The sequence below is a fragment of the Entelurus aequoreus genome, linkage group LG07 (assembly GCF_033978785.1).
Source record: "Entelurus aequoreus isolate RoL-2023_Sb linkage group LG07, RoL_Eaeq_v1.1, whole genome shotgun sequence".
NCBI classification, from domain to species: domain Eukaryota; kingdom Metazoa; phylum Chordata; class Actinopteri; order Syngnathiformes; family Syngnathidae; genus Entelurus; species Entelurus aequoreus.
The window spans coordinates 56,161,434-56,187,567 of NC_084737.1; the positions used below are offsets into that span (position 1 = coordinate 56,161,434).

The 26,134-nt window shown below is 38.9% G+C and overlaps 1 protein-coding gene across 1 annotated transcript; it reads left to right on the plus strand.

Annotated features, from left to right (window-relative positions):
- The first annotated feature begins 229 nt into the window (after positions 1–229).
- Positions 230–25,154, plus strand: gca (grancalcin). Its single transcript, XM_062054027.1, has 8 exons — positions 230–376; positions 8,805–9,011; positions 9,095–9,164; positions 11,284–11,327; positions 11,431–11,578; positions 16,213–16,326; positions 22,820–22,878; positions 24,843–25,154. The coding sequence occupies exons 1-8, from the start codon at positions 353–355 to the stop codon at positions 24,867–24,869; spliced, it is 693 nt and encodes a 230-aa protein (XP_061910011.1). The 5' UTR covers positions 230–352; the 3' UTR covers positions 24,870–25,154.
- The last annotated feature ends 980 nt before the right edge of the window (positions 25,155–26,134 follow it).

Here is a 26,134-nt window from a genome sequence, read left to right on the forward strand (position 1 = left end):
AATAAGTTAGCGGAAGAGAACATTAGGTTAGCAGTGGAAGATATATTAGGATTGCACTCAGAACACACAGGTTATAAAGCAATACACACATTTTTTAAAAACACTGGGTTAAATAAAATAATTTAGAGTAGGAATCCACCTCGATCCAGACTCCATTACAGTAGGTGGCGGTAATGCTCACCACAAGGTTGCTTGCCAACCGCCATAAAATCACAAGAAGAAGAAGAAAAAGAAGAAAAAACCTGACCCCCCCAAAAACCGCAACTGCTTTCCCGGAAGTGAAGAAGCAGTGGGAGAACCGGTGCTTCAACAACCTTTCGGTTTTTGCTAGTTTTCTTTTTTTTAACTTCACATGGCTTACCCAGGATACGGTGGGGTGAGTATATTTAAACATTTAAAGTCTACTAAAGTAACCGTTTTATGTTTGAAATAATACGTTCGGCTGTTACGCTCCTGCCAGCATTTCCAATTATTTGACACAACATTCTTAACTCCTTTGTTTTTTCCGAGCTCTTTGTGTCTTATTCAGTAAAACTAAAATAACAAACATCACAGTGCGCTGGAAATCCATTATTTCATAAAAAGACTTTCAGGTTGAAAAAGTTACATAGTTGTCACTGTTTCACTAAAGTGTCGTCTTGGAGTTGACTTTGAAGACACTTTTTAATCCACTTCCGCACTTATACTTGCTAAATACCAATACCCGGATGTTGCACTCAAAACGGTCAAAATGATGGGTGCGCAGGGAAGGACATACTTCTAGTTACCACCCTTAATATTCAATCCAATCCACTTTATTTATATAGCACTATATTGAACTAACTTGAACGGTACTACAGTCTACCTCAGGGGTCACCAACCTTTTTGAAACCAAGAGCTAATTCTTGGGTACTGATTAATGCGAAGGGCTACCAGTTTGATACACACTTAAATAAATTGCCAGAAATAGCCAATTTGCTCAATTTACCTTTAACTCTATGTTATTATTAATAATTATTGATATTTATCTTTGTGGAAACACTGATCATCTTAATGATTTCTCACAATAAATATATATAGAAGCAGATAAATATCAATATGCAACACTTTATTTTTATATTTTCTATAAGTGCACATTTTTCAAATTGAACATTTTCAAATGGTCACTTCTAAGACAGTCTTGTGAAATCACAATATCCCATTTTAACTAGCTAGCCACTAACATTTTTTAACAAATCATGAATCACTTTGCACCATGTTTGTACAAATAATAACTCATGTAAAATACAAAAGTCAACTCTCAAATTTTTAAATAAATCATGTCACACACTTTGAACTGGACACCAAATCTGTTATCTGTTTCTTTGTCAGTTATTGCAGACCAAGTCTTTAAAATATTTTCTTGGATTTTCAAAATTTATTTGAGTTTTGTCTCTCTTAGAATTAAAAATGTCGAGCAAAGCGAGACCAGCTTGCTAGTAAATAAATACAATTTAAAAAATAGAGGCAGCTCACTGGTAAGTGCTGCTATTTGAGCTATTTTTAGAACAGGCCAGCGGGCTACTCATCTGGTCCTTACAGGCTACCTGGTGCCCGCGGGCACCGCGGTGGTGACCCCTGGTCTACCTAGTCCAATGCATTGCATTGCAATAATGCCAGCTCCTAGTTCAACCCTTAACTAACACCGTCCCCCTTCCACATCACATGTAAATAATCAAATGTAGATACTTATTCTTATGCTTTTTGATCTCTCTCTCTATGTCCACTACTTGCTCAGTCCTACACTGTTTCAATGTCCATTTCTCTGATGATGCAATTGTTGATGACTGAAGTGTTGATATCAACCAAACCTAAATCCCCCCCCCTCCACAGCCCACACCCCGGATTGTAAATCATGTAAATAATTCAATGTATATACTCTGACGATTATCTTGTGTGATGACTGTATTATAATGATAGTATTTATATAGTATATATCTATATCTGTATCTTGAATCAATTTAGGTGGACCCCGACTTAAACAAGTTGAAAAACTTATTCGGGTGTTACCATTTAGTGGTCAATTGTACGGAATATGTACTGTACTGTGCAATATACTAATAAAAGCTTCAATCAATCAATCCTGTTGCACAGAACAAGTGGGTTACTGATATTGAGATTGTCATTTCCGGTCAGCACTGTGGAATAGGGGTTAGGGCGTGTGCCTCACAATAAGAAGGTCCTGGGTTTGATCCTGGGCTCAGGATCTTTCTGTGTAGAGTTTGCATGTTCTCCCCGTGACTGGGTGGGTTCCCTCCGGTTACTCCTGCTTCCTCCCACCTCCAAAGACATGCACCTGGGGATAGGTTGATTGGCAACACTAAATTGGCCGTAGTGTGTGAATGTTGTCTGTCTGTCTGTGTTGGCCCTGCGATGAGGTGGCGACTTGTCCAGGGTGTACCCCGCCTTCCGCCCGAATGCAGTTGAGATAGGCTCCAGCAATCCCCGCGATCCCAAAAGGGACAAGCGGTAGAAAATGGATGCATGGATTTCCGGTCAGTGCGCAAACACTAAAATAATTGATTTGGGAAAGACCTACACAAGTGTGTGCACTCAGTGTACACTAGTAAAAGCACTATATCATGGTATATATCATGACATGAAATTGCCTGTATCGAGATATATATATTATTGTCTATATCGCACAGCACTAGTTAGTGTGTGTTTATTTTGTCCTTTTATTTATAAAGCACAGTTTATATGTGAAAAGAACAATAACATTAATAAACAATACAACTAATTGTAGTCTTCTTTTTGAAAGTACGGTCATGTCAACACATTAATTTAGAGACCTCATATATGATTTCTCAGTGTTAGCGGGACTGCTTGTCATTGACTGTGCTTTTGGACAACAAATATCTCAGGTTATTTTGGTGTGTTTTTCGTTTCATCACTTTGTGGTTTTGAAGTAACGTCACATTTCAACACTCGTCTCTGTACTGTTCTTCATGTACTGACTTGACCCAGTCTTCCCTATACATGCTTTTTCCTGGCTTGTAGTCCTTATAGAATTTTAGTAAATACATAGCATCCCTAGAATCCTTAAAGCCACATGGAATTTGAGATCCAAAGGTAATTTCCGTGAAGAGTGGGTTTATTAATGTCGACACGTGTTGTAGTTACAGCTGCACAATTAAATAAAATGTATCCCGATTTTTGATCATGAAGGTGATGGTCGGCGATGTACATCCATCTTCTTCCTCACGTCCTTCTGATGTCCGACCATTTCTTTTTCATTTTAGTCTGCCGTTTCCACAGCACACCGCAATTTCAACCCCCCACCTCCTACTGAGTTGTGATTGGCAAAATCGTGCAGCACTTGTGCTTTCATTATGATTAGCGTATTTAAAAGGGCCGTGTCGTGGCTTTAGTATGCCATGTCAGGCCAATTACTGAGATCAATTCCATGTTGATTGCAAAACCAAGAAATGGTCTTGGATTTGTGCGGGTGCACACTTTATTCCTTCGGAATTTTTACTGGCAAACGTACATTTCTGGATTTGAAAGTATGTCTATTTTTAGTAGTAACGCCACGCAACTCTAGTTACATGAGGCCCCTGGTCTGCGTAGAGCGCGCCCGTCCAAGCCAGAGGGCATTGTGTATGGACGCAAAACGTTACCACCACGCCAAACTTAAACATTAATATTATCATTAACATTGACAAACTTTTGCCAGGGTTTCTGCAGTCCATCGCTTCATTTCACTTAATTTCACTCGCTTCACTTCCGTGGAGTCTCGGTGTGCATTTAAACTCGCACTCCTGTTATTAGATGGCGAAAGGTGTGCACAATATTGAAAACAGATGCATTTGTCTCACACTAAAAGTTTACCTTGAAGGTGAAAAGTATTTGATTTTGCTTTCATTTTTAAAGCGTAACACAGCGCTATGCAACTGGTCGCTCCTTTACTCACTTGCTCTGACACTGAGTGTTAAAGGGGATTGCACTTTTTGGAATGTTGCCTATCGTTCACAATCGTGTATTGTGATGGTCACACATCCTGTATTTTGCTAACTTCATCAGTGTTACCAATAACATCAACACTAGCTAAAATGGTTTGTCATCTCAATGAATTGAACGCATGTTGTAAAGTGACATCACTCTGAGTTGTCAGTGAGGCACAAAGCGTGTGTATTAGAGGTGAGAGGTGTCACTCCTGCTTATTTTTGTTGGCCAAACTGTTGCCTCCAGGGCAACAGTTTGGTGTTGTTGGAGAAGAACAAAGCTTGTTTAGTAGACTTTATCCTTATTGGCCATACTTCTTTGTGTTTTATATTTATATACAAAAGTAAACACTGTTTTTTTTTACATTATTTTTGGGGTTTGTTCATGTCACAAAGTTATGACTTTAAATACAGTTCATGTGACATAGCCTTTTGTGAATATTTTGCGGTGGATTGTTAATTCCTTTATGACATTTTTGCTCAAACTTTTTTTTAATCTGTCCTGTTACTAATATAGTATGTGCCCCCCATGTTAAACTCATTCTTACGCCCTTTGACACATGCACAACATGCTGCTCTGCTTGCCTCCTTGGAATCGCAGTAACAGCTGACCACCGTGCTAAATAGTCTGGCCACGCTTTTCCATCGAGTGCCAACATTACGTGATCCCAATAGGAATTCATGCGCCCCCTGTGCGCCTGCGTATGAATCCAGAGAATGCGGAAAATTAATTGTGCATTGACGGACTCTTTCACATGAGTTCAGTCGTTAACACGAAATAACTTTATTTTTGCACTTGGTCATTTATTACACGTTTCACAGTACAAACTAAGTTAATTAGGTCAAGCGTCTGTGTCCAACTAATGAAACGTGGGCCTCCCATTAAACATGTTTGTTTTTTATGGCACCTTAAAACAATGTTAAAATAGAGCTAAAGGAAGAACGCTGACACATTGATATTAATAATGAACAAAAACACAAATTTGGGTTTTTCAATATATGACGTCTACGAATGTTCTCATTCATCCAGGTCATTGTAATCTCAGGGCATTCAATCGATCGCAACTGGACTGTTTGGTTTTTCGTAGAAGACGTTAGACTTAGATTGGTCAGATCTAGTCGAGCGGCTGGTGCTAAAACCCGAAATATTTATACTTTAAAAACCAGGATTACTATTGTAGTGAGAAAAACAACTGCTTTGATACAAACAAGACAATCCTACTGTGAAAGCTAACGACAGTCGTTGAAGTGTAATTCTCCCTCGTAAGCATTGAGGTACAGTGTGTGTGTGGCAGAACGATCGCTGTGGATAGACTACTACCAGTCCAAAATAGTCTAAATCACCCACGTTAGCATTCTTTTCAGTTGTAAACAAATGGCACAAATGGCATTCTGGTCACAGAAGTCATATGGAAGGACACACAAGGATGCATCACTTATTATTTCAACACTGGTGTTCCAACTAGTTGAAGCTGTCAAGTTATCATGAACTTACCGATAAATATGTTTAATTGGTGGTCGCTTCCACAACTGGCTGCAGTAGTAGCAGGTGTTTTTCACACAGCTTTATGGCCACAAATAGTCATCATATTTGCCAAAGAAACATCACCTGACACATAGAATTCATATGGAGTTATAAAACCCAAAACCAGTGAAGTTGGCACGTTGTGTAAATGGTAAATAAAAACGGAATATAATGATTTGCAAATCTTTTTCAACCTATATTCAATTGAATACAATGTAAAAACAAGATATTTAATGTTTGAACTGATAAACTCTGTTATTTTTTGCAAATATTAGCTCATTTGGAATTTGATGCCTGCAACATGTTTTGAAAAAGCTGGCACAAGTGGCAAAAAAGACTGAGAAAGTTGAGGAATGCTCATCAAACACTTATTTTGGAACATCCCACAGTTTAACAGGCTAATTGGGGAACAGGTGGGTGCCATGATTGTGTATAAAAGCAGCTTCCATGAAATGCTCAGTCATTCACAAACAAGGATGGGGTGAGGGTCACCACTTTGTGATGCATGTGCAAATTGTCGCACAGTTTAAGAACAACATTTCTCAACGAGCTATTGCAAGGAATTTAGGGATTTCACCATCTACGGTATTATCATAAAAAGGTTAAGAGAATCTGGAGAAATCACTGCACGTAAGCGGCAATGCCCGTGACCTTGGATCCCTGCATCAACAACCGACATCAGTGTGTAAAGGATATCACCACATTGGCTCAGCAACACGTCAGAAAACCACTGTTAGTTACTACAGTTTGTTGCTACATCTGTAAGTGCAAGTTAAAACTCAGTCATTCACAAACAAGGATGGGGCGAGGGTCACCACTTTGTGAACACATTAAAGTTAAAGTACCAATGATTGTCACACACGCTAGGTTTGGTGAAATGTGTCCTCTGCATTTGACCCATCCCCTTGTTCCACCCCCTGGGAGGTGAGGGGAGCAGTGGGCAGCGGCGGTGCCGCGCCCGGGAATAATTTTTTGGTGATTTAACCCCCAATTCCAACCCTTGATGCTGAGTGCCAAGTAGGGAGGTAATTGGTCCCATTTTTATAGTCTTTGGTATGACTCAGCCGCGGTTTGAACTCAGGGCGGACACTCCAACCACGAGGCCACTGAGTAGGTTGCGTGAGCAAATTGTCCAACAGTTTAAGAGCAACATTTCTCAACGAGCTATTGCAAGGAATTTAAGGATTTCACCATCTACGGTCCGTAATATCATCAAAAGGTTCAGAGAATCTGGAGAAATCACTGCACGTAAGCGGCAATGCCCGTGACCTTCGATCCCTCAGGCAGTACTGTATCAAAAAGCGACATCAGTGTGTAAAGGATATCACCACATGGGCTCAGAAACACTTCAGAAAACCACTGTCACTAACTACCGTTGGTCGTTACATCGGTAAATGCAAGTTAAAACTCTACTATGCAAAGCGAAAGCCATTTATCAACGAAACGCTGCCGGCTTCGCTGGGCCCGAGCTCATCTAAGTTAAACTGATGCAAAGTGGAAAAGTGTTCTGTGGTCTGACGAGTCCACATTTCAAATTGTTTTTGGAAACTGTGAACGTTGTGTCCTCCGGACCAAAGAGGAAAAGAACCATCCGGATTGTTCTAGGCGCAAAGTTCAAAAGCCAGCATCTGTGATGGTATGGTGGTCTATTAATGCCCAAGGCTCGGGTAACTTACACATCTGTGAAGGCGCCATTAATGCTGAAAGGTACATACAGGTTTTGGAGCAACATATGTTGCCATCCAAGTAACATATTTTTCATGGACGCCGCTGCTTATTTCAGCAAGACGATGCTAAGCCACGTCCAGACCTGTCCCCCATTCAAAATGTGTGGCGCATAATGAAACGTAAAATACCACAACAGAGACCCCGGACTCTTAAGCTGTACATCAAGCAAGAATGGGAAATAATTCCACCTGAAAAGCTTAAAAAATTGGTCTCCTCAGTTCCCAAACCTTTACTGAGTGTTGTTAAAAGGAAAGGTGATGTTACACTGAGGTAAAAATGCCCCTGTGCCAACTTTTTTGCAATGTGTTGATGCCATAAAATTCTAAGTTAATAATTATTTGAAAAAAAAAAAGAAGTTTCTCAGTTTGAACATTAAATATCTTGTCCTTGCAGTCTATTCAATTGAATATAAGATGAAAAGGATTTGCAAATCATTGTATTCTGTTTTTATTTACAATTTACACAACGTGCCAACTTCACTGGTTTTGGGTTTTGTTATAGACTGAGGGTCAGTTTTTATAACAGGGCCATAGTCCTGTTAAATAAAAACATGTGATTGTATCATGTGTCCTTTTAGGCACAAGTGTAATATCGGACAAGTGCAATCCGCAACCAAGTACAATAAAAGAAATTGTGAAGTAAACCAGTGCAATAATCTGCTGTAAACGCAACTTGTGTTAATTTGTGCAATAACTTGCTGATAATGTCATTTTGTGTAATTTGTGTTTAGGATTCCAATTTGTATTTCTTCCTTTTAAATTTTTTTTCTATATACTTTTATATTTATATTTTCATTTACTTATGTATTATATACCTGTTTTGCACTGAGGGGAGAAACTGTGCTCAAATTTGGTTGAACTGGTGTCCTGTGTATTTTTGTACAAAGGCAAAGAAGATTCTTATCTAATTGTTAATTTAATCATTATTGCACAAAAAATATGCTAATGTGAAGTGAAGTGAAGTGAAGTGAATTACATTTATATAGCGCTTTTTCTCAAGTGACTCAAAGCGCTTTACATTGTGAAACCCAATATCTAAGTTACATTTAAACCAGTGTGGGTGGCACTGGGAGCAGGTGGGTAAAGTGTCTTGCCCAAGGACACAACGGCAGTGACTAGGATGGCGGAAGCGGGGATCGAACCTGCAACCCTCAAGTTGCTGGCACGGCCGCTCTACCAACCGAGCTATACCGTTAAATACCTTTCTGTGGTGGTATACTGCTCAGCCTTTGTTTCATCTCCCTTTCTGCAACTAACAAAAATAACCCATTTTCATTTTGCAGAAATGGAGAGTTTTTTGTTTTTTTAAAACATTCTTAATTATCAGCCTTTCACTTTGTCTCCGGGCAAAGTCATAAGTAAATGTAAAAGCAATGGCTAATGCCAGTTATGTTGACAAGTGCTTGTGTTGACATGAGTCAGCCAATCGGATACTTTACAATTTGTGTTCCATTGCATACCATTGCCACATATACACTTGTTTGGTTGTACAATGGTCTTGGCCCAAGTGGCATATGTCCTATTTTTCAGAATGCATGAAGCTTTTCGAAATAATTTCTGAAATTAAATATGCACCATTTCTTGCTTTAGTATGGCAGCCCAATGCTACCCTATGGAGCGCCTGGAGGACCAATGGGGGGCCACATGCCCAGTCACATGGGTGGACCAATGGGAGGTACACCGCCCCGGGTTGGTGGATATGCCCCTTACGGGGGAGGATATCCCAGCACATACGGCGTTCCAAACCCAGCTGCTAATGACCCAATGTGGGGTTATTTCACAGCCATTGCTGGCCAGGTATGTCTCCTTGTAGAAGAAAAGGCATCTACAGTGCTTTCTAACGGGCACTGCTACAATTCTGACTTACTACCTTTCTGTAGGATGGTGAGGTGGATGCAGAGGAGCTCCAAAGATGTCTAACTCAAGCTGGCTTCACTGGAACCTACAGCCGTAAGTGGCCATCCCTATGCTATGTCAGGGCTGCCAAGTTTCAGAAAAAAGTGAGACTTTAGTGTCATGATGCGTTCAAATATTTTTTGGCCTTTTTTTTAGAATCGATTTGGCCTGTTTTAATGTCGATTTATACCTTTTAAGATTGATGTCCTCACCTCCAGCGGCTCTCCCTGCTCTGTGGCCTCCTAATGCTAGTCTTAATTTACCAGAAATTAGAAATGGAAATTGTAACAAGAATTTTGACAAAATACATTTGTCAATGTTTCATTTCAACCAGGAGGAAAAGACAGCAGAACTGTCTGCTGTCACTTCCTCTCACCAAACAGCTTTCAAAAGATCTGGACTATGATTTCGAATTTGAATTTTGATTATGGCTTTCCACGATTATGAATATATAATAATCGAAAAAATAAACAATCGACCGTGCAACGTGCAAGCAAATTCCGTAGCCTGTGATGGTGAAACCGATGAGGAGCGAATGAATGAAAGAAGAGCATGTCTACGAGAGGTTTGGAATGTCCCCATGGTTGCTACTTTTTACTTGACACAGCGCTTTGTAGCTTACCACCACTAAGTGTGAATGTAGAGTGAACGAATGATGGGTTCTCACTTCTCTGTGAGCGCTTTGAGTATCTAGTTGATAGAAAAGCACTATATAAATCAAATTAATTATTATTATTATTATTATTATAGTATGCCGAATCAATAATCACTAAACTCAACAAAAAAGTAAGGCACAAGATGTCCACGTTCAAGTAACCGCGGACGAAGTGACATAATTGGCTAATAAAACAGAATCCGCTGATAAACGCAAAATAATATCAGGGAAATTGACATAAATGTAAGTGAAACGTTGTCATTGTGAGGAGAAGAAACATTTGTTTGGAAAAATAATGTGTCCGATAGCACTCATTTATCCCCGACACAGTCAACTTCCCCGTCCGAAACTAAACAATAGCTGTGTCCCAATTCAGGGGATGCATCCTTCGGAGGACCCGGCCTACGCAGCCTTAGAAGGCTGGACCTTCGGAGACACCTCCGAAGGATGCGTCACCTGTTGTTAAATGGGACAGTCTAGCCTGCGGAGGATACTTACATTTGAAAGTGTATTCGCTGCCGGTGCCGCTGCTTGTATTTGCCGCCATCATCAAAAAGATCCGGGTTGAACAAAGGCGCGCAAAGCATCTTGGGATATGGCAGGCCACGAAGGATAGTCGCGGTGCATCCTCCGAATACAGGGAAAAGGAGGGAGCATTCGTCGGCTGCATTTGAAGGAGCCTTCGAATTTTATTAAATTGGGACAGCCTTTGCGCAGCGTGGTGATGTAAGCGGCCTTCAAATTCGCCCTTCGAAGGATGCAGACCCTGAATTGGGACACAGCTAATGTATAGACGGTCACTTGAAACATTGATTAAACCACGAAGCTAAAGCTAACAAGAACAACCCATACACCTGCAACACATCTCATTTGCTTGTGTTTTTGTGAACGACATCATCCATGTAATATCAATTTACAAACAGTGGTCGCAACTTGAGAGGCGCTGTCTTTTTTTTTTTTTTAACAGCCTCAAGTGAGTCGCCAAAGCACAGCACACTTCCCCCCTTCACCATAATAGCGCCAGTCTGACTGCTCTAACAAAATAAATATTTTCCATCAGTTCTTCCCTCTCCCCTGTAGTCCTGTCGGTTTTCATGCTTTCCTCCTATATCCCGCCATTATCCCCTTCCATCTCGAGCCAATCACAAATCAGATTATGCCTTACCGTCAAAAGATTCAAGTTGATATCCAACGGATCGTAGCAATGACATGACATTGTCTTTTTGGCCAAAACGCAGCTAAGACCCGCCTTACATTGCTTCTGATTGGTTTATATTGCGTGGTGCCTTCTGTGGTTGGTTAGATTTAGGCTCAAAGGCCAAACTTTATGATCATGAAAAACAATTAGAGAGTATTGTATAGGGAAATTAGTGTGTGAGAAATGTCAAGGGTTGCATGAGAAAGGGTTTAATTGCGTAACTGTCTCGCTCAAAGCGTGAGGCTTTGCAGCTCTGGCAATGTTATGCTGTGCTACGCCAACTTGTCAAAACCGTTCTCTTCATGTTCTTTATGATGCAGCATTCAGCCTGGAGACATGCAGAATAATGATTGCGATGCTTGATGTATCCTTTTCTGTATTACTGTGTGCGGCATCATTTGTGATCACGCAACATGTCCAAGTTGCTGTCCATCATCAGCAATTAAACCTTCACCACACCATCACAGAGGGACTTCACAGGAAAGATGGGCTTCAATGAGTTCAAGGAGTTGTTTATGGCTCTGAATGGCTGGAAGCAGAACTTCATGATGATTGACCGAAACAGGAGTGGGACTGTGGAGCCTCATGAGATGAACCAGGCAATCAGCTCAATGGGTGAGGGACTGCTAATGACTTGGACTTTGACAATACAGTTGAACCTCTAAGGTAGGGATACAAGAAAACAAACATCTTTTAGATGTGTCACTATGAAAATTCTGTGTTAAAAGCACAACAGAATCATCAGGGTTTCCTCTACAAGGTCCGCCGTGGCAAAATAAAAGCCGCCACACCTTAAAAATTATATTGTTTTTATGTGAAAACAAATTAAAGTAATATAAAGTATGAATGGATATATAAAGGCTATTATTTTCGCACGATTGACTAGAAATGCACCGAAAATTACTGTATTTTTCGGACTATAAGTCGCAGTTTTTTTTCATAGTTTGGCCTGGGGTGCGACTTATACTCAGGAGCGACTTATGTGTGAAATTATTAACACATTACCGTAAAATATCAAATAATATTATTTATCTCATTCACGTAAGAGACTAGACGTATAAGATTTCATCGGATTTAGCGATTAGGAGTGACAGATTGTTTGGTAAACGTATAGCATGTTCTATATGTTATAGTTATTTGAATGACTGTTACCATAATATGTTACGTTAACATACCAGGCACATTCTCAGTTGGTTATTTATGCGTCATATAACGTACACTTATTCAGCCTGTTGTTCACTATTCTTGATTTATTTTAAATTGCCTTTCAAATGTCTATTCTTGGTGTTGGGTTTTGTCAAATAAATTTCCCCCAAAAATGCGACTTATTCTCCAGTGCGACTTATATAGGTTTTTTTCCTTCTTTATTATGCATTTTCGGCCGGTGCGACTTATACTCCCAAAAATACAGTAATTCGGCCGCCGAAAAAAAACTTTGATCACCGAAACCAGATGTTGTGATGAAGTAAAGAAAATGCACGGGATTGTTTGGAGCGGAGGCAGCATGTCTGCGATGCGGTTGTACTCTAATATATCTGAGATATACCCGCGGACAGCGGTCTACAAAATGTGCAATGTGCAAATATTAAGAGGATAATGGCGGCTTTTAAAGAGAGAAAATGCATTTGGAGCAGTAGCACAAAGCAAGTGTGACGTCAGGCTTGCTGCAGCTCTCGCTTTTCGTAGCAGACATCGAGTGACAGAAGTAAACTCTCTACACACGAGTGCTGTCTCCAATAACACCAGAAAAATATGCTAGATTTGTTGCTAGTCGTTTTTAATAAAGAAAAAGTCACTAAATACATTTAATTCCGATTGGTAACTAGCTCATGCAGCTATATATTGACATATTGAGGCGGTAAGCTGCTGCATTATGTCTGAGTTAGTAAAACTTGTATAAATCATGCCTCTAACTTGTGTAGTAGAAGGTAGTAGCTACAAACTGAGAGGGTGGTCAACTTAGACATTCAATTTAGATAAGGCTGCAGCTAACGATTATTTTTCTATCGATTAATCTATAGATTATTTTTTCGATTAATCGGTTAATCTATAGATTATTTTTTCGATTCATCTATAGATTATTTTTCCTTTTACCGATTATTTTTTTTATTCAAAATGAAGATGAAAAAATAAATGTAGGCCAGTTTTTTCAAAAGGCATTGCTTTTATTTACAAAAAAAAAAAAGTATGGCCACTCAGTCAACATTGACAACAACATGACAAAATATTCTGTAACAATGTAAACATTTAAAACTTTTAACATTTAACAAAATTAAAAGTAGCTTATTTGCTTTTTAATGTGCAAATATAAAAGTAAACATCCAGTGCAAATCGTAATATTCTGCAATAGTATAAGCATTTCAAAAGTAAAAGTATTGCTTATTTTGCTTTAAAATGTGCAAAAATAAAGATAAACATCCAATACAAAAAAGTGCCAATCTAAATATTCTGGAGCACTGTAAACATTAAGTATTGCTTTTAAAATGTGCAAAATAAACATCCAGTCCAACACAGTACACAATAACCAATTCTACTCATTCCAGTGAGTGACTAACAGTTGTAATGAAGAAAGGTTAGCATGTCTACATGCTCTGGTTCTTTTCTTGTTTACAATATTCCCAGCAGCTGAAAATAAGCGCTCAGAAGGGGTCGATGTGGCTGGAACTGAGAGCTAATTACCGGTAGCCTTCACCTCAAGCCAGGACTGCGAGTGAGCTGAGCTCCAGTTTATATTCCTAGAAGGTCAACGGGCTCATAGTAGGGATGTGCGTATCGATCCTGTGGTATCGATATATCGATACTCACACGCTACTCATTTGGCATCACTTTTCTGAAAAAAGTATCGATATAAACCAAAAAACGGCGTGTGGGGGGTGCAAGCATCACTTTCAGATGTTTTTGATGACTTACTTAACTTACTATGTGCTGGGACACCCCTGTACCTGGCAGAGTATAGAGCTGGCCCAGTCACGTGACAGGAGACAGCGAATGAGCGTCGTCAACGTGCAACACACACACAGCCAGCCGACAGCGATGCAGCCAGGCATATCCAGTGTTGTCCAATTGTTGACTTAAAACAGGCATTGTTTTTTTGTTTTTTTAGTAATGTTTACTGAATATTTTTGTTTAAATGATTATCCTAAATTCAAATAATTTCCACACAGGGGAATTTACTGTTAGTTGAAAATTGCTTGAGTATTTAAAACAAGATAAGAAAGGGATAACATTTGGAGATTCTTCATCTTTGCATTAGTTTTATTTTTTTCCAAGAAAATCTTGAAATATATGATTGAATGTGATTTTGGTTTTAATCTGTAACATCATTTCTTACATTTCGAAAACATTAACCTATTTCATATTTCATTAATTGCTAATTATATCACAAACTTTAAAAAATAACTGCAGCTTCTTGCGATTCGGATTTGACAGTTAATTGGAAAGCCCTAATATCTAATTATTATTATATATAATTATTATTATATATAATATTTAATTTATTTTTCATATTTGTTATTTATTTTAATTTTACTTTTATTATATATTGACCATAATAAATGTGGTATAAATGGTCTGTATTTGTCTTGTGATTTGTCTTAAATAATAACAATAGTAATAATATTTTTGACTGACAAAAATTGCCAATAAGAAATTAATGGTATCGGTATCGATGAAAAGGCAAGATAAAGTATCGGTATCGTATCGAATCCTAAAAGTGTGGTATCGCCCATCCCTAGCTCATAGTGATGTTACTAGTAGTTGACTGGGAGGTGTTTATTATCATTTGGGGAGAGTCCGCTGCCTGATGCTCACCTGCTAAACACCTATCTGCTCCACGCTGAAGCGCTGACTACATGCGCTCTGAATACACACTGCTGATTGGCTGGTAACGTTTTGAATACGCACTGCTGATTGGCTGATAACGCTTTGTATAACGCTTTGTGTGTACCAATCAGATGGTTGTGTGGGTGGGACAATACTGCGTGCTGAGACAGAGGCAGCCGCAGAAGGAGCGAAGCAGACTTTAGCAGCTAAAGTTAGCTTTAGCTTAGAAACTCGTTCGGTACACCCCCGTACCGAACCAAAAGCCCCGTACCGAAACGGTTCAATACAAAACACGTACCGTTACACCCCTAGCAGATACAAATGACACATTCATGTTTTTGTGTAATGATGACAACGTATACTCGCGCGGACGATTGACTAGTTGATGGTTTTCTTTTCAAATGCTCGTTCATAGCCGTTGTGCTGCCTATGCTATGATAGGCCATTTACGCTCGACACAGTGTGCATACAACAACATTATTAGGCTGTGTATTGAAATACTCCCACACTTTTGACCACTTTTGGCGTGATTTTTTCCCCCTCGCTCGCACAGTCTGCTTTGCGCTCCGCCATGACGGTAGTGTGACGTAAATATGCGACGCGTCGACGCACAAAAACGGCGTCGACGTATTTACGTAACCGATGACGTCGACTACGTCGACGCGTCGTTTCAGCCTTAAATTTAGACCATGAGATGGCGAGAAACACCAAAAAAGTTGATCATTTGCGGGTTTTTTTTCCCTTTTGTACCTGTGTGAGGATTATGAATAATTCTTTATCTAATCGGGAAGCTCTGAACAACCCATAAGTCGGCATCCCAGTGAGAGCAGACATTGTAAAGTAAGTGATTGGTTTATTATGTCTTTGATTGGTTGATTGAAACTTTTATTAGAAGATTGCACAGTACAGTACATATTCCGTACAATTGACCACTAAATGGTAACACCCGAATAAGTTTTTCAACTTGTTTAAGTCCACGTTAATCAATTCATGTCCATAATTTAAATTTCTTGTTTAGCACTTAACAATAGTGCTACTTGCTGAATCTGCTGATCAATTAGCTTCTAAACTTGTAGCCCATTCTTCTTATATTTAAGCTAAAAAATATTAGGTTCTGGATCATCATTTGTCCCAAAGTAGTCGTTATATATAATAATTCTGCCATGATTATTCATAGTTGTTATATTTGAAGGAAATAGCTAACATCTGCTTCTGCATTTTTGAGTGAGTGAGTTTGAGGAAGAATTCTCACAAAAACTCTTAATAAATGCCACTTATAAGTATTTTTTAATATTAATAATTGATTACAAAAATTGGGCTGAAACAGAAAGGGCACTTTTTTCACACAGAGCAAAAGAGCAGGTGCTTGAGCATCTGTGCACATGCCTGGATGATATTGACTCTGGCCTTTTTTTATGTTTACCCAGGATACCGCATCAGTCCTCAGGCTCTGAACGCCATCCTCAAGCGCTACAATAAACGTGGACGCATCTTCTTCGACGACTATGTGGCCTGCTGTGTCAAACTTCGAGCTCTGACAGGTACTAGACTTACAAATGAAACCATTTCCATGCACATTATATTGCAGAAAGGTTGATACCATTTTTACGACGTATTCAGACAGCCCCACAAAAAGAACCATTTGCAGGCATACTCAGAAAGGGGGTTAAAAATGTGACTGTGGAGCAAAATTAAAGCAACATTTACACCAAAGCATATCCAATACAGTGACGTGATATCTTCGATATACAGTGTAGTCCTGCACATTGGCAGCCACATTCATTCATTCATTCAGCAGACAATTAAAATGTTGTTTTTGCATCTGACAAAAAAACCCCAACAAGAAACATAACACTGGCTTCCTCGCTGATAAAACACTGTAGTGATGGGCATCTGCTAGCTCATGATTGCGCCCATTTCTCAGAAAATGGTCAGAGTGGTTACAAGACACACTCTAATAGTGTTTTTCAACCACTGTGCCGCACGTTAGTGTGCCGTGAGATACAGTCTGGAGTGCCGTGGGAGACTATATAATTTCACCTATTTGGGTTAAAAATATTTTTTGCAAACCAGTAATTATAGTCTGCAAATGATGTGTTGTTGTTGAGTGTCGGTGCTGTCTAGAGCTCGGCAGAGTAACCATGTAATACTCTTCCATATCAGTAGGTGGCAGTCAGTAGCTAATTGCTTTGTAGATGTCGGAAACAGCGGTAGGCAGCGTGCAGGTAAAAAGATGTCTAATGCTTAAACCAAAAATAAATAAAAGGTGAGTGCCCCTAAGAAAAGGCATTGTAGCTTAGGGAAGGCTATGCAGAACGAAATTAAAACTGAACTGGCTACAAAGTAAAGAAAAACAGAATGCTGGACGACAGCAAAGACTTACTGTGGAGCAAAGACGGTGTCCACAATGTACATCCGAACATGACATGACAATCAACAATATCCCCACAAAGAAGAATAAAAACAACTGAAATATTCTTGATTGCTAAAACAAAGTAAATTTCACTCAAAGGAAGACATGAAACTGCTACAGGAAAATACCAAAAAAAGAGAAAAAAACACCCAAATAGGAGCGCAAGACAAGAACTAAAACACTACACACAAGAAAACAGCAAAAAACTCAAAATAAGTCACAACGTGATGTGACAGATCGTGACAACACACCTATTTTGAGACAAGAGCTATATTGATGCATGGTTGGTTGTGGTTTAAAGTCATATCCAACAATTGCAACAAGGACTTTTTACTATCAACTGAATTCCGTTTAATAATTTCTGCTGGTGGTGTGCCTCTGGATTTTTGCAATGCAAAAAATGTGCCTTGGCTCAAAAAAGGTTGAAAAACACTGCTCTAATACGCTACAGAGGTAGGACCAAATAAGCTTTGCTATCCTCTTATTCCTTTTTGGATTTGTTCAATCATCTAATGCAAGTGTGGTTGTTTGTTGTGCTGTACATTTTTTTCAACATGATCCAAATAAATTGTATACAGTATACAACTCGCTGTCGTTGGGTGTCAATCACCGAATTCACCCGTTACGTCATCGGCGGGAGAAGGAAAAGACGTATGCGGACAATCAAGTGCGCAGCGTTTATGAGTATTTGTTAAAGACTCGCTTGAATAATATTTCCAAGGTCTACAACCTGCTCCTCCTTCTGTGAAGTAACCTTAGGTGCCAGTACCGCAATCCATAGCTGGACAGCTTCTACCGTACACCTCTCGTAGTACCAGTGTAAGATGGTCTAGGAAGCCAGATACCCATTTTTGTCATGGTGCTGCAAGGTAGAGCAGCAGCACAATTGCCATTGGTACCCTGGCAACAGCCACCTGTGTAGACTGCAACGCATCGTACGTGCTGCGGAGAAGGTGATTGGCTGCAAGCTCCCATCCCTCCAGGACTTGTTCTCCTCCAGGACCAGGAGGCGTGTGGGTCGGATCACAGCTGACTCTTCTCGCCCTGGACACACACTATTCTCCCCTCTCCCCTCAGGCAGGAGACTACGCTCCATCCAGACCCACACCTCCCGCCACCTGAACAGTTTTTTCCCCTCGGCCATCAGGCAAATGAACAAGAACTCCTAACAGCAGCTCCTTGAATTCCTTGAATCCCTTCTAAGTCTATCTGATAGCTCAGTCACGGCTCTTTTTATACCAAATATGTGTTACATGTGTTTTATGTCGCACGTTTGCACCAAGAAAAATTCGTAGTTTGTGAACCCGTTCTCAAACAATGGCAATAAAACTATTCTGATTCTGATTCTGATTCTGACACAGCAGTCACTATCACAGCAGATGACAGCAGGTGTTGAGTCATGTACCCAAATGCCTACTACCTTACTTATCAGTCAGTGTAGGAGTAAGAAACACTCGACACGGTCATCAGTTCAAGGAAGCAGTCTCTCCAGTCTTTGTTCGCAGACACTTAAATACCCTCTTCTAACGTAATATCGGATGTGTTGCCAAGAACGCCATATGTCATTATGTTAGGTCAATCTGCTCATACAAGGCCGTGTTGAGAAAATCTTGCTCGCATAACAGCTTGTCAACAATCGAATTCATACAAGTCGACAGTCTAGGTCAGTGGTTCTCAACCTTTTTTCAGTGATGTACCCCCTGTGAACATTTTTTAATTCAAGTACCCCCTAATCAGAGCAAAGCATTTTTGGTTGAAAAAAAGAGATAAAGAAGTAAAATACAGCACTATGTCATCAGTTTCTGATTTATTAAATTGTATAACAGTGCAAATTTTGCTAATAATTTGTAGTGGTCTTTCTTGAACTATTTGGAAAAAAAGATATAAAAATAACCAAAAACTTGTTGAAAAATAAACAAGTGATTCAATTATAAATAAAGATTTCTACACATAGAAGTAATCATCAACTTAAAGTGCCCTCTTTGGGGATTGTAATAGAGATCCATCGGGATTCATGAACTTAATTCTAAACATTTCTTCACAAAAAAATAAATCTTTTAACATCAATATTTATGGAACATGTCCACAAAAAATCTAGCTGTCAACACTGAATATTGCATTGTTGCATTTATTTTCACAGTTCTTTTTGACAGACATTTTAGTGAGGGTCAAACCATCATGGCATGGGGGAAACTCTGGGTTTATGGTAATGAATGGAATAGCCTACCTGATTTGATGTTCAGTTTATGAACTTACATTCATATTTTGTTGAAGTATTATTCAATAAATATATTTATAAAGGATTTTTGAATTGTTGCTATTTTTAGAATATTTAAAAAAAATCTCACGTACCCCTTGGCATACCTTCAAGTACCCCCAGGGGTACATGTACCCCCATTTGAGAACCACTGGTCTAGGTTGTACCACCAGATGAGAACCAGATGTGTCTCATCATAATTCAGACATAGTTCAATCCACAACATCTAGTAAGCAAGATGCTTTTCCTCAGCATATGTCTCGCCATGTGACTTCCCATCCTAAATCCTAGCTTCCAGTCCAAGTACCTGGTATCATGGATATGGCGAGAGCATACTCTTACAGAATCTCAAAACCAAATCTGCCAGTGTTCTCATGTAAATACTACATTTATATGCGAGTCTGGCAAATATATATTAAATTAATGGATTCTCACACTGATTTTTTTTGACTCGCCGAGTGTCTGTTTGTTTGTTTTGGGATTCACAAGTGGAGTTGTTCGTCGAAAGCTGATGATGATTTTTGCAAAATGAGGATAATACATTTATTTTTGGTCGTTGTATATTTTCTGACCTACATTGTGCCCGCGGGAGCGTATTAAAGAACCAGCTGGTGACTTAAAGGGTAACTGCAGTTTAAAAAAAAATGTTGCCGATTGTTCACAATCATAATGAAAGACAAGAAGACAAAAATGTTTTTTGTTTTTTTTGCATTCTAACATGTAAAAATTGTCTCGTTGTAGGTAGCTAGCAATGCACTTAATGGGAACATTCAATTCTACCTCTAAAAATGTATTCAAAAACCGTCACCAATACTTTACACTTTTATATTCCGTAAAAACGAACATTGAGGAACGCTCTTTCTAGCGTAGTAACACATCGGCGTGTTTTAGTATTAGCCATAAAAGTTAGCTACGGCAAGAGATAAGCTAGCTTCAACCTCAGCACAAAACGTGTTTGAGTTTGTAATGCACAACACAATAGGATAGAACACCAATCTGTACTGACTGAAAAACATGATCCATCATATTATAGTATCTGAAAAGTATTAGCCCACATTTCATGTTTTGTTTGTACACAGCTAGCCTGAAAGCATATGCACTGTAGTTGTAATGACAGAGTAGTTGGAGCACATACTTGTTTGTAAAAAAAACATTCATGAAGTTTGGTTCTTTTATGAATTTATAATGGATCTACTGAAAATGTGATCAAATCTGCTGGGTCAAAAGTATACATACAGCAACATACATGATCAATTTTGGTGATTTAGAAAAGTTACAATGAAATCAAATTAGCTTCATGGCATGGCCTCTTAACTTCATGTGAGTGATTATGATTGACGACACTTGTTGACTTCTCTGAGCCCATTTAAATGGGGCTCATGTGATGCAGTCATTAGACATGGTTACAAATGCGACAATGGGAAAGTCAATGGAACTCAGCACAGATCTGAAAAAACCGAATCATTGACTTGAACAAGTCAGGAAAGTCACTTGGAGCCATTTCAAAGCAGCTTAAGGTCCCAACAGCAACTGTGCAGACAATTGTTCGTAATTATAAAGTGCATGGCACAGTTTTGTCACTGCCACGATCAGGAAGAAAACGCAAGCTATCACCTGCTGCTGAGAGAAAATTGGTCAGGATTATCAAGAGTCAACCTAGAACCACCAAAAAGCAGGTCTGCAATGAATTGGAAGCTGCTGGAACACCGATGTCAGTGTCCACAGTGAGGCGTGTTTTGCATCGCCATGGACTGAGAGGCTACCATGCAAGAAGGAAGCCCTTGCTCCAGAAGCGACACCTTAAGGCTCGTCTAAAGTTTGCTGCTGATCACATGGACAAAGATAAGACCTTCTGGAGGAAAGTTCTGTGGTCAGATTAAACAAAAATTGAGCTGCTTGGCCATGATACCCAGCAATATGTTTGGAGGAGAAAAGGTGAGGCCTTTAATCCCAGGAACACCATCCCTAACGTCAAGCATGGTGGTGGTAGTATTATGCTCTGGGCCTGTTTTTCTGCCAATGGAACTGGTGCTTTACAGAGAGTAAATGGGACAATAAAAAAGGAGGATTACCTCTAAATTCTTCAGGACAACCTAAAATCATCAGACCGGAGGTTGGGTCTTGGGCGCAGTTGGGTGTTCTAACAGGACAATGACCCCAAACACACGTCAAAAGTGGTAAAAGAATGGCTACATCAGGCTAGAATTAAGGTTTTAGAATGGCCTTTCTAAAGTCCTGACTTAAACCCCATTGAGAACATGTGGACAATGCTGAAGAAACAAGTCCATGTCAGAAAACCAACAAATTTAGCTGAACCGCACCAATTTTGTCAAGAGGAGTGGTCAAACATTCAACCAGAAGCTTGCCAGAAGCTTGTGGATGGATACCAAAAGCGCCTTTTTGCAGTGAAACTTGCCAAAGAACATGTAACCAAATATTAACATTGCTGTATGTATACTTTTGACCCAGCAGATTTGGTCACATTTTCAGTAGACCCATAATAAATTCATAAAAGAACCAAACTTCATGAATGTTTTTTGTGACCAACAAGTATGTGCTCCAATCACTCTGTCACAAAAAAGTAAGAGTTGTAGAAATTATTGGAAACTCAAGACAGCCATGACATTATGTTCTTTACAAGTGTATGTACACTTTTGACCACACCACGACTGTGTGTATATATATACTGTATACAGTATATACATACACGTGTATACATATATAAATGTAGATATACACACATATATATATATATATATGTATATATACATATATATATACATATATATGTATATATATATATATATATATATGTATATGTATATATGTATATGTATGTATGTATGTATGTATGTATGTATGTATGTATGTATGTATGTATATATATATATGTATATATGTATGTATATATATATGTATATGTATATATGTATGTATATATATATGTATATGTATATGTATATATATATATATGTATATGTATATAAGTTTTGTGTATGTGTGTGTGTTATTCTGGAAGAAAAATAGTTTGAGAGGACAGGTATCAACACAGTGGTCCTAAAACCACCCAAAAATCTGTAATTTGAGTAGGAAAACTGCAAAATGTCCTGTAATGCTATGATTGGTTGATGTGTAGCTTTTTACTACTAATTGGAAGGTGATGTCATGTTACATTGTAGATAGTTTGGGTTAGCAAGTGCATTCCTTTCCTTTCATTCAGTAATGAAAACAACACAAAGACAAAATCTAAGCACATAATTCTTGGATTTCTAAAATAAAATGTTCTCATATTGTACTTAATACAAGAATATTGCTGCATGGAAAGGGCATAAATCTCTGACTTTCATGTGTATTTTTGTTTCAGAGAATTTTAAGAGGAGAGACACAATGCAGCGAGGTTCCGTCAACTTCCAATATGATGATGTAAGTCACACTCACACCTGGTTTTTCATCATCCAGCCATCCCATTTCTGCTTATTGGGGTGGTGGGGGCAGCAGTCAGTATCTGCGGCCATCTCTTCCTATGGAGCTTCATTTGTGTCTTTATCACGAAAGCTTTTTTTGGACACTTAATTTATGTAAATTAATTGTTTGCGTTTGAATTTTGTGAGTAACATTATTTTTTACATCAAATTATGCTGACAATTTCATTGAAAAAAGATTCAGTGTTTTTTAAAATCCAGTGTAAAAAATTGTAGTGTATAAAAAAATCAGTGTATTAAAAGTTCAGTGTAAAAAAAATCACTGTGAAAAAATGTAGTGTTGAAAAATGTACTCCTTTGTAAAAAGGACTGAATAGCACATAGTAAGATTAAGATTAAAGTACCAATGATTGTCTCACACACACTAGATGTGGTGAAATTTGTCCTCTGCATTTGTCCCATCCCCTTGGGGAGCAGTGGGCAGCAGCCGCGCCGCGCCCGGGAATCATTTTGGTGATTTAACCCCCAACTCCAACCCTTTGTTGCTGAGTGCCAAGCAGGGAGGTTATGGGTCCCATTTTTATAGTCTTTGGTATGATAGTATGTCACAAATCCCGCACTCCTGGAGTACTTACAGGGCACCGCAAGGGACATGCCTTTTTCAAGTCCTCAAAGCACATGTGGAACGGACAGGCAAACTCCCACGCACCCTCCAGTACCCTTGCAAGGGTGTAGACCTGGTCCAGTGTTCCACAACCAGGACGAAAAAACACATTGCGCATTCTGTAGCTGAGGTTCAACTAATGGTTCCACCCTTCTTACCAGCACTCTGGAGTAGACTTTCCTAGGGAGTCTGAAGATCGTGATGCTGCAACCTACTCAGTGGCCTAGTGGTTAGAGTGTCCGCCCTGAGGCTGGGAGGTTGTGAGTTCAAACCCCGGCCGAGTCATACCAAAGACTATAAAAATGGGACCCATTACCGCCCTGCTTGGCACTCAGCATCAAGGATTGGAATTGGGGGTTAAATCACAAAAAAATGATTCCCAGGTGTGGCCATCGCTGCTGCTCACTGCTCCCCTCACCTCCCAGGGGGTGATCAAGGGTGATGGGTCAAATGCAGAGAATAATTTCACCACACCTAGTGTGTGTGTGTGACAATCATTGGTACTTTAACTGTTGGGAGCACACCCTCCAGTCACCCTTCTTGAAAAGGGACTTATTTTTCGTTTTTTTTTTTCTTTAACTTTGAGCCCTGCAACATGTTGTGGTCCTTGCTGCTGCTCCTTCACATGGCGAGGGGTCAGATGAGGTGGTTGGGGCGTCTGGTCAGGATGTGTCTTGTACGCCTCCCTGGAGAGGGGTTCAGAACACATGCGACTGGTAGGTAGACCCACTATACTTTGAAGAGACCATGTCCCTCAGCTGGCCTGAAACGCTTCATAATCCCCTGGGAGGAGACGGAAGTCTAGGCTTATCTGCTTGGGTTGCTGCCCCCGCGACCTGACCACAGATAAGCAAAAAATGGTGGATGGATGAATTATTACAGTAAATATATTTTTATTACTGATTTTAACTATGTTTTTATCCATGAATGAATTCATTAAATGTAACCTTTTCTATTCATTGGTATATATATATTTATATCATATGTCCACACTTAAAGAACACTGTGTAGAATTCTAAATTAAAATTGAATAAGTATAAACAAATCATTGGCTCGATCAATTTAAATGTTTTCTATGTATACTATATTTAATTTTTCTTTATTTGTATTTATTAACATTGTGTTTTTTATTCAAACAGTTCAACTTGTTTTTGTATATTAGATGTATTTTATATGTCTATATATTGTGAGGAAACCTTTAATATAATGATAAGGGAAACACTAAGCAGCTTGTTGTGTAAATATAAGTCCTTGCTCGTCTTAAAAGCAGCTTAACAGTTTTTCACCTTCTCGTTGGACAGTTCATCATGTGCACTATGGCCCTTTAAGTGCTGCTAGTGGACACAGCCATGGGACCACACACGCTAACCAGCCAATCCCTGTTGGATCTCGACCCGGTTCTACCTTGGCCAGTCTTGTTTGACAAGGGAACTTACTGCCTGTAAAGTCTGTCAAATATTAACACCATTGCTTATGAATAAATGAACACATGCTATACATCTTTAGAAATTGTATACAGCCAAAAATAGTTTGAATATGAACTTTTGTTGACAATTACACTTTTGTGCCAGTTTATATTGTGTGTTTATATATATATATATATATATATGCATACATATATATATATATATATATATATATATATATATATATATATATATATACACACACACATACTTTATAATCACCATACAAGTATATATACACAGTAGTAAAACTATTATATACTGTATGGATTATGTGAAGTTGTATTTTTACATAACCGATGCTGTAGGAAAGATCATCGCAATAAAAAAAAAACACTTTTCTACATTTGTTATGTTTTGTATTTATTCACATTGTACAATTGTGTATTTACACATTTTCCTTTGATAAAAAGCAATGAACACAAATATTCAGATAAGCTGTGATGAACTGTGTAGAATCAAGGGAAAAAAAGATTGCAAAAGTGCCAGCAAAGCAGTTTTTAGACAATAGTGTGAAAATCCCGTCAACTGCGACATGAAACGTGAATGAAGGTTGATGTTCAGTTGATAACATTCGTGGATTTGGATGAGAGAAGCTTTAAACGTACTTGAAGGATGTCATTAATATTTCAAGTTAGCAGACATATCACGTAAGACATGCGATGCAACCCATGTCAAGAAACTCATTCACAAAATATACATTAGCATCTTCCCACAAGTTAAAAACTTCAAAAAAATAATAAAGTCACTTTAGATTTAGAAAAATATTATTTTTTGTCGCCCGCCAAAAGACATTCAGGGAGGATTTTTTTTTTTTTTACATCCATTACCTTTGAGTGCAGCATCCATGCAAGGCATGAACTCATGTCATGTTTGGCCATAGAAATGTACACAAAGTATTTGTCATGCGAGAGAGAACAGGCCAATAAATGAAATATTATTGATCCAACCATCTTCTATCTGCTTATCCTGAGAGGGTTGTGTGGGGCTGGAGATACCCCAGGTCACTACACCCTGGACAGGTCACAGGACAAAAGCAAACATTCAACTTGTCCTAATGATTTTATTAAAAGCCTTTAACAACAAAGCTGTCGTCAGACAACAGGATTTGCAATTTATTTTAATCT

Coding starts and splice junctions, on each gene's coding strand:
- gca (XM_062054027.1), top strand. CDS start 353: ATGGCTTACCCAGGATACGGTGGG. Junction 11,579..16,212: donor CCAGGCAATCAGCTCAATGG/GTGAGGGACTGC, acceptor ATGTTTACCCAG/GATACCGCATCAGTCCTCAG. Junction 16,327..22,819: donor CAAACTTCGAGCTCTGACAG/GTACTAGACTTA, acceptor TTTTTGTTTCAG/AGAATTTTAAGAGGAGAGAC.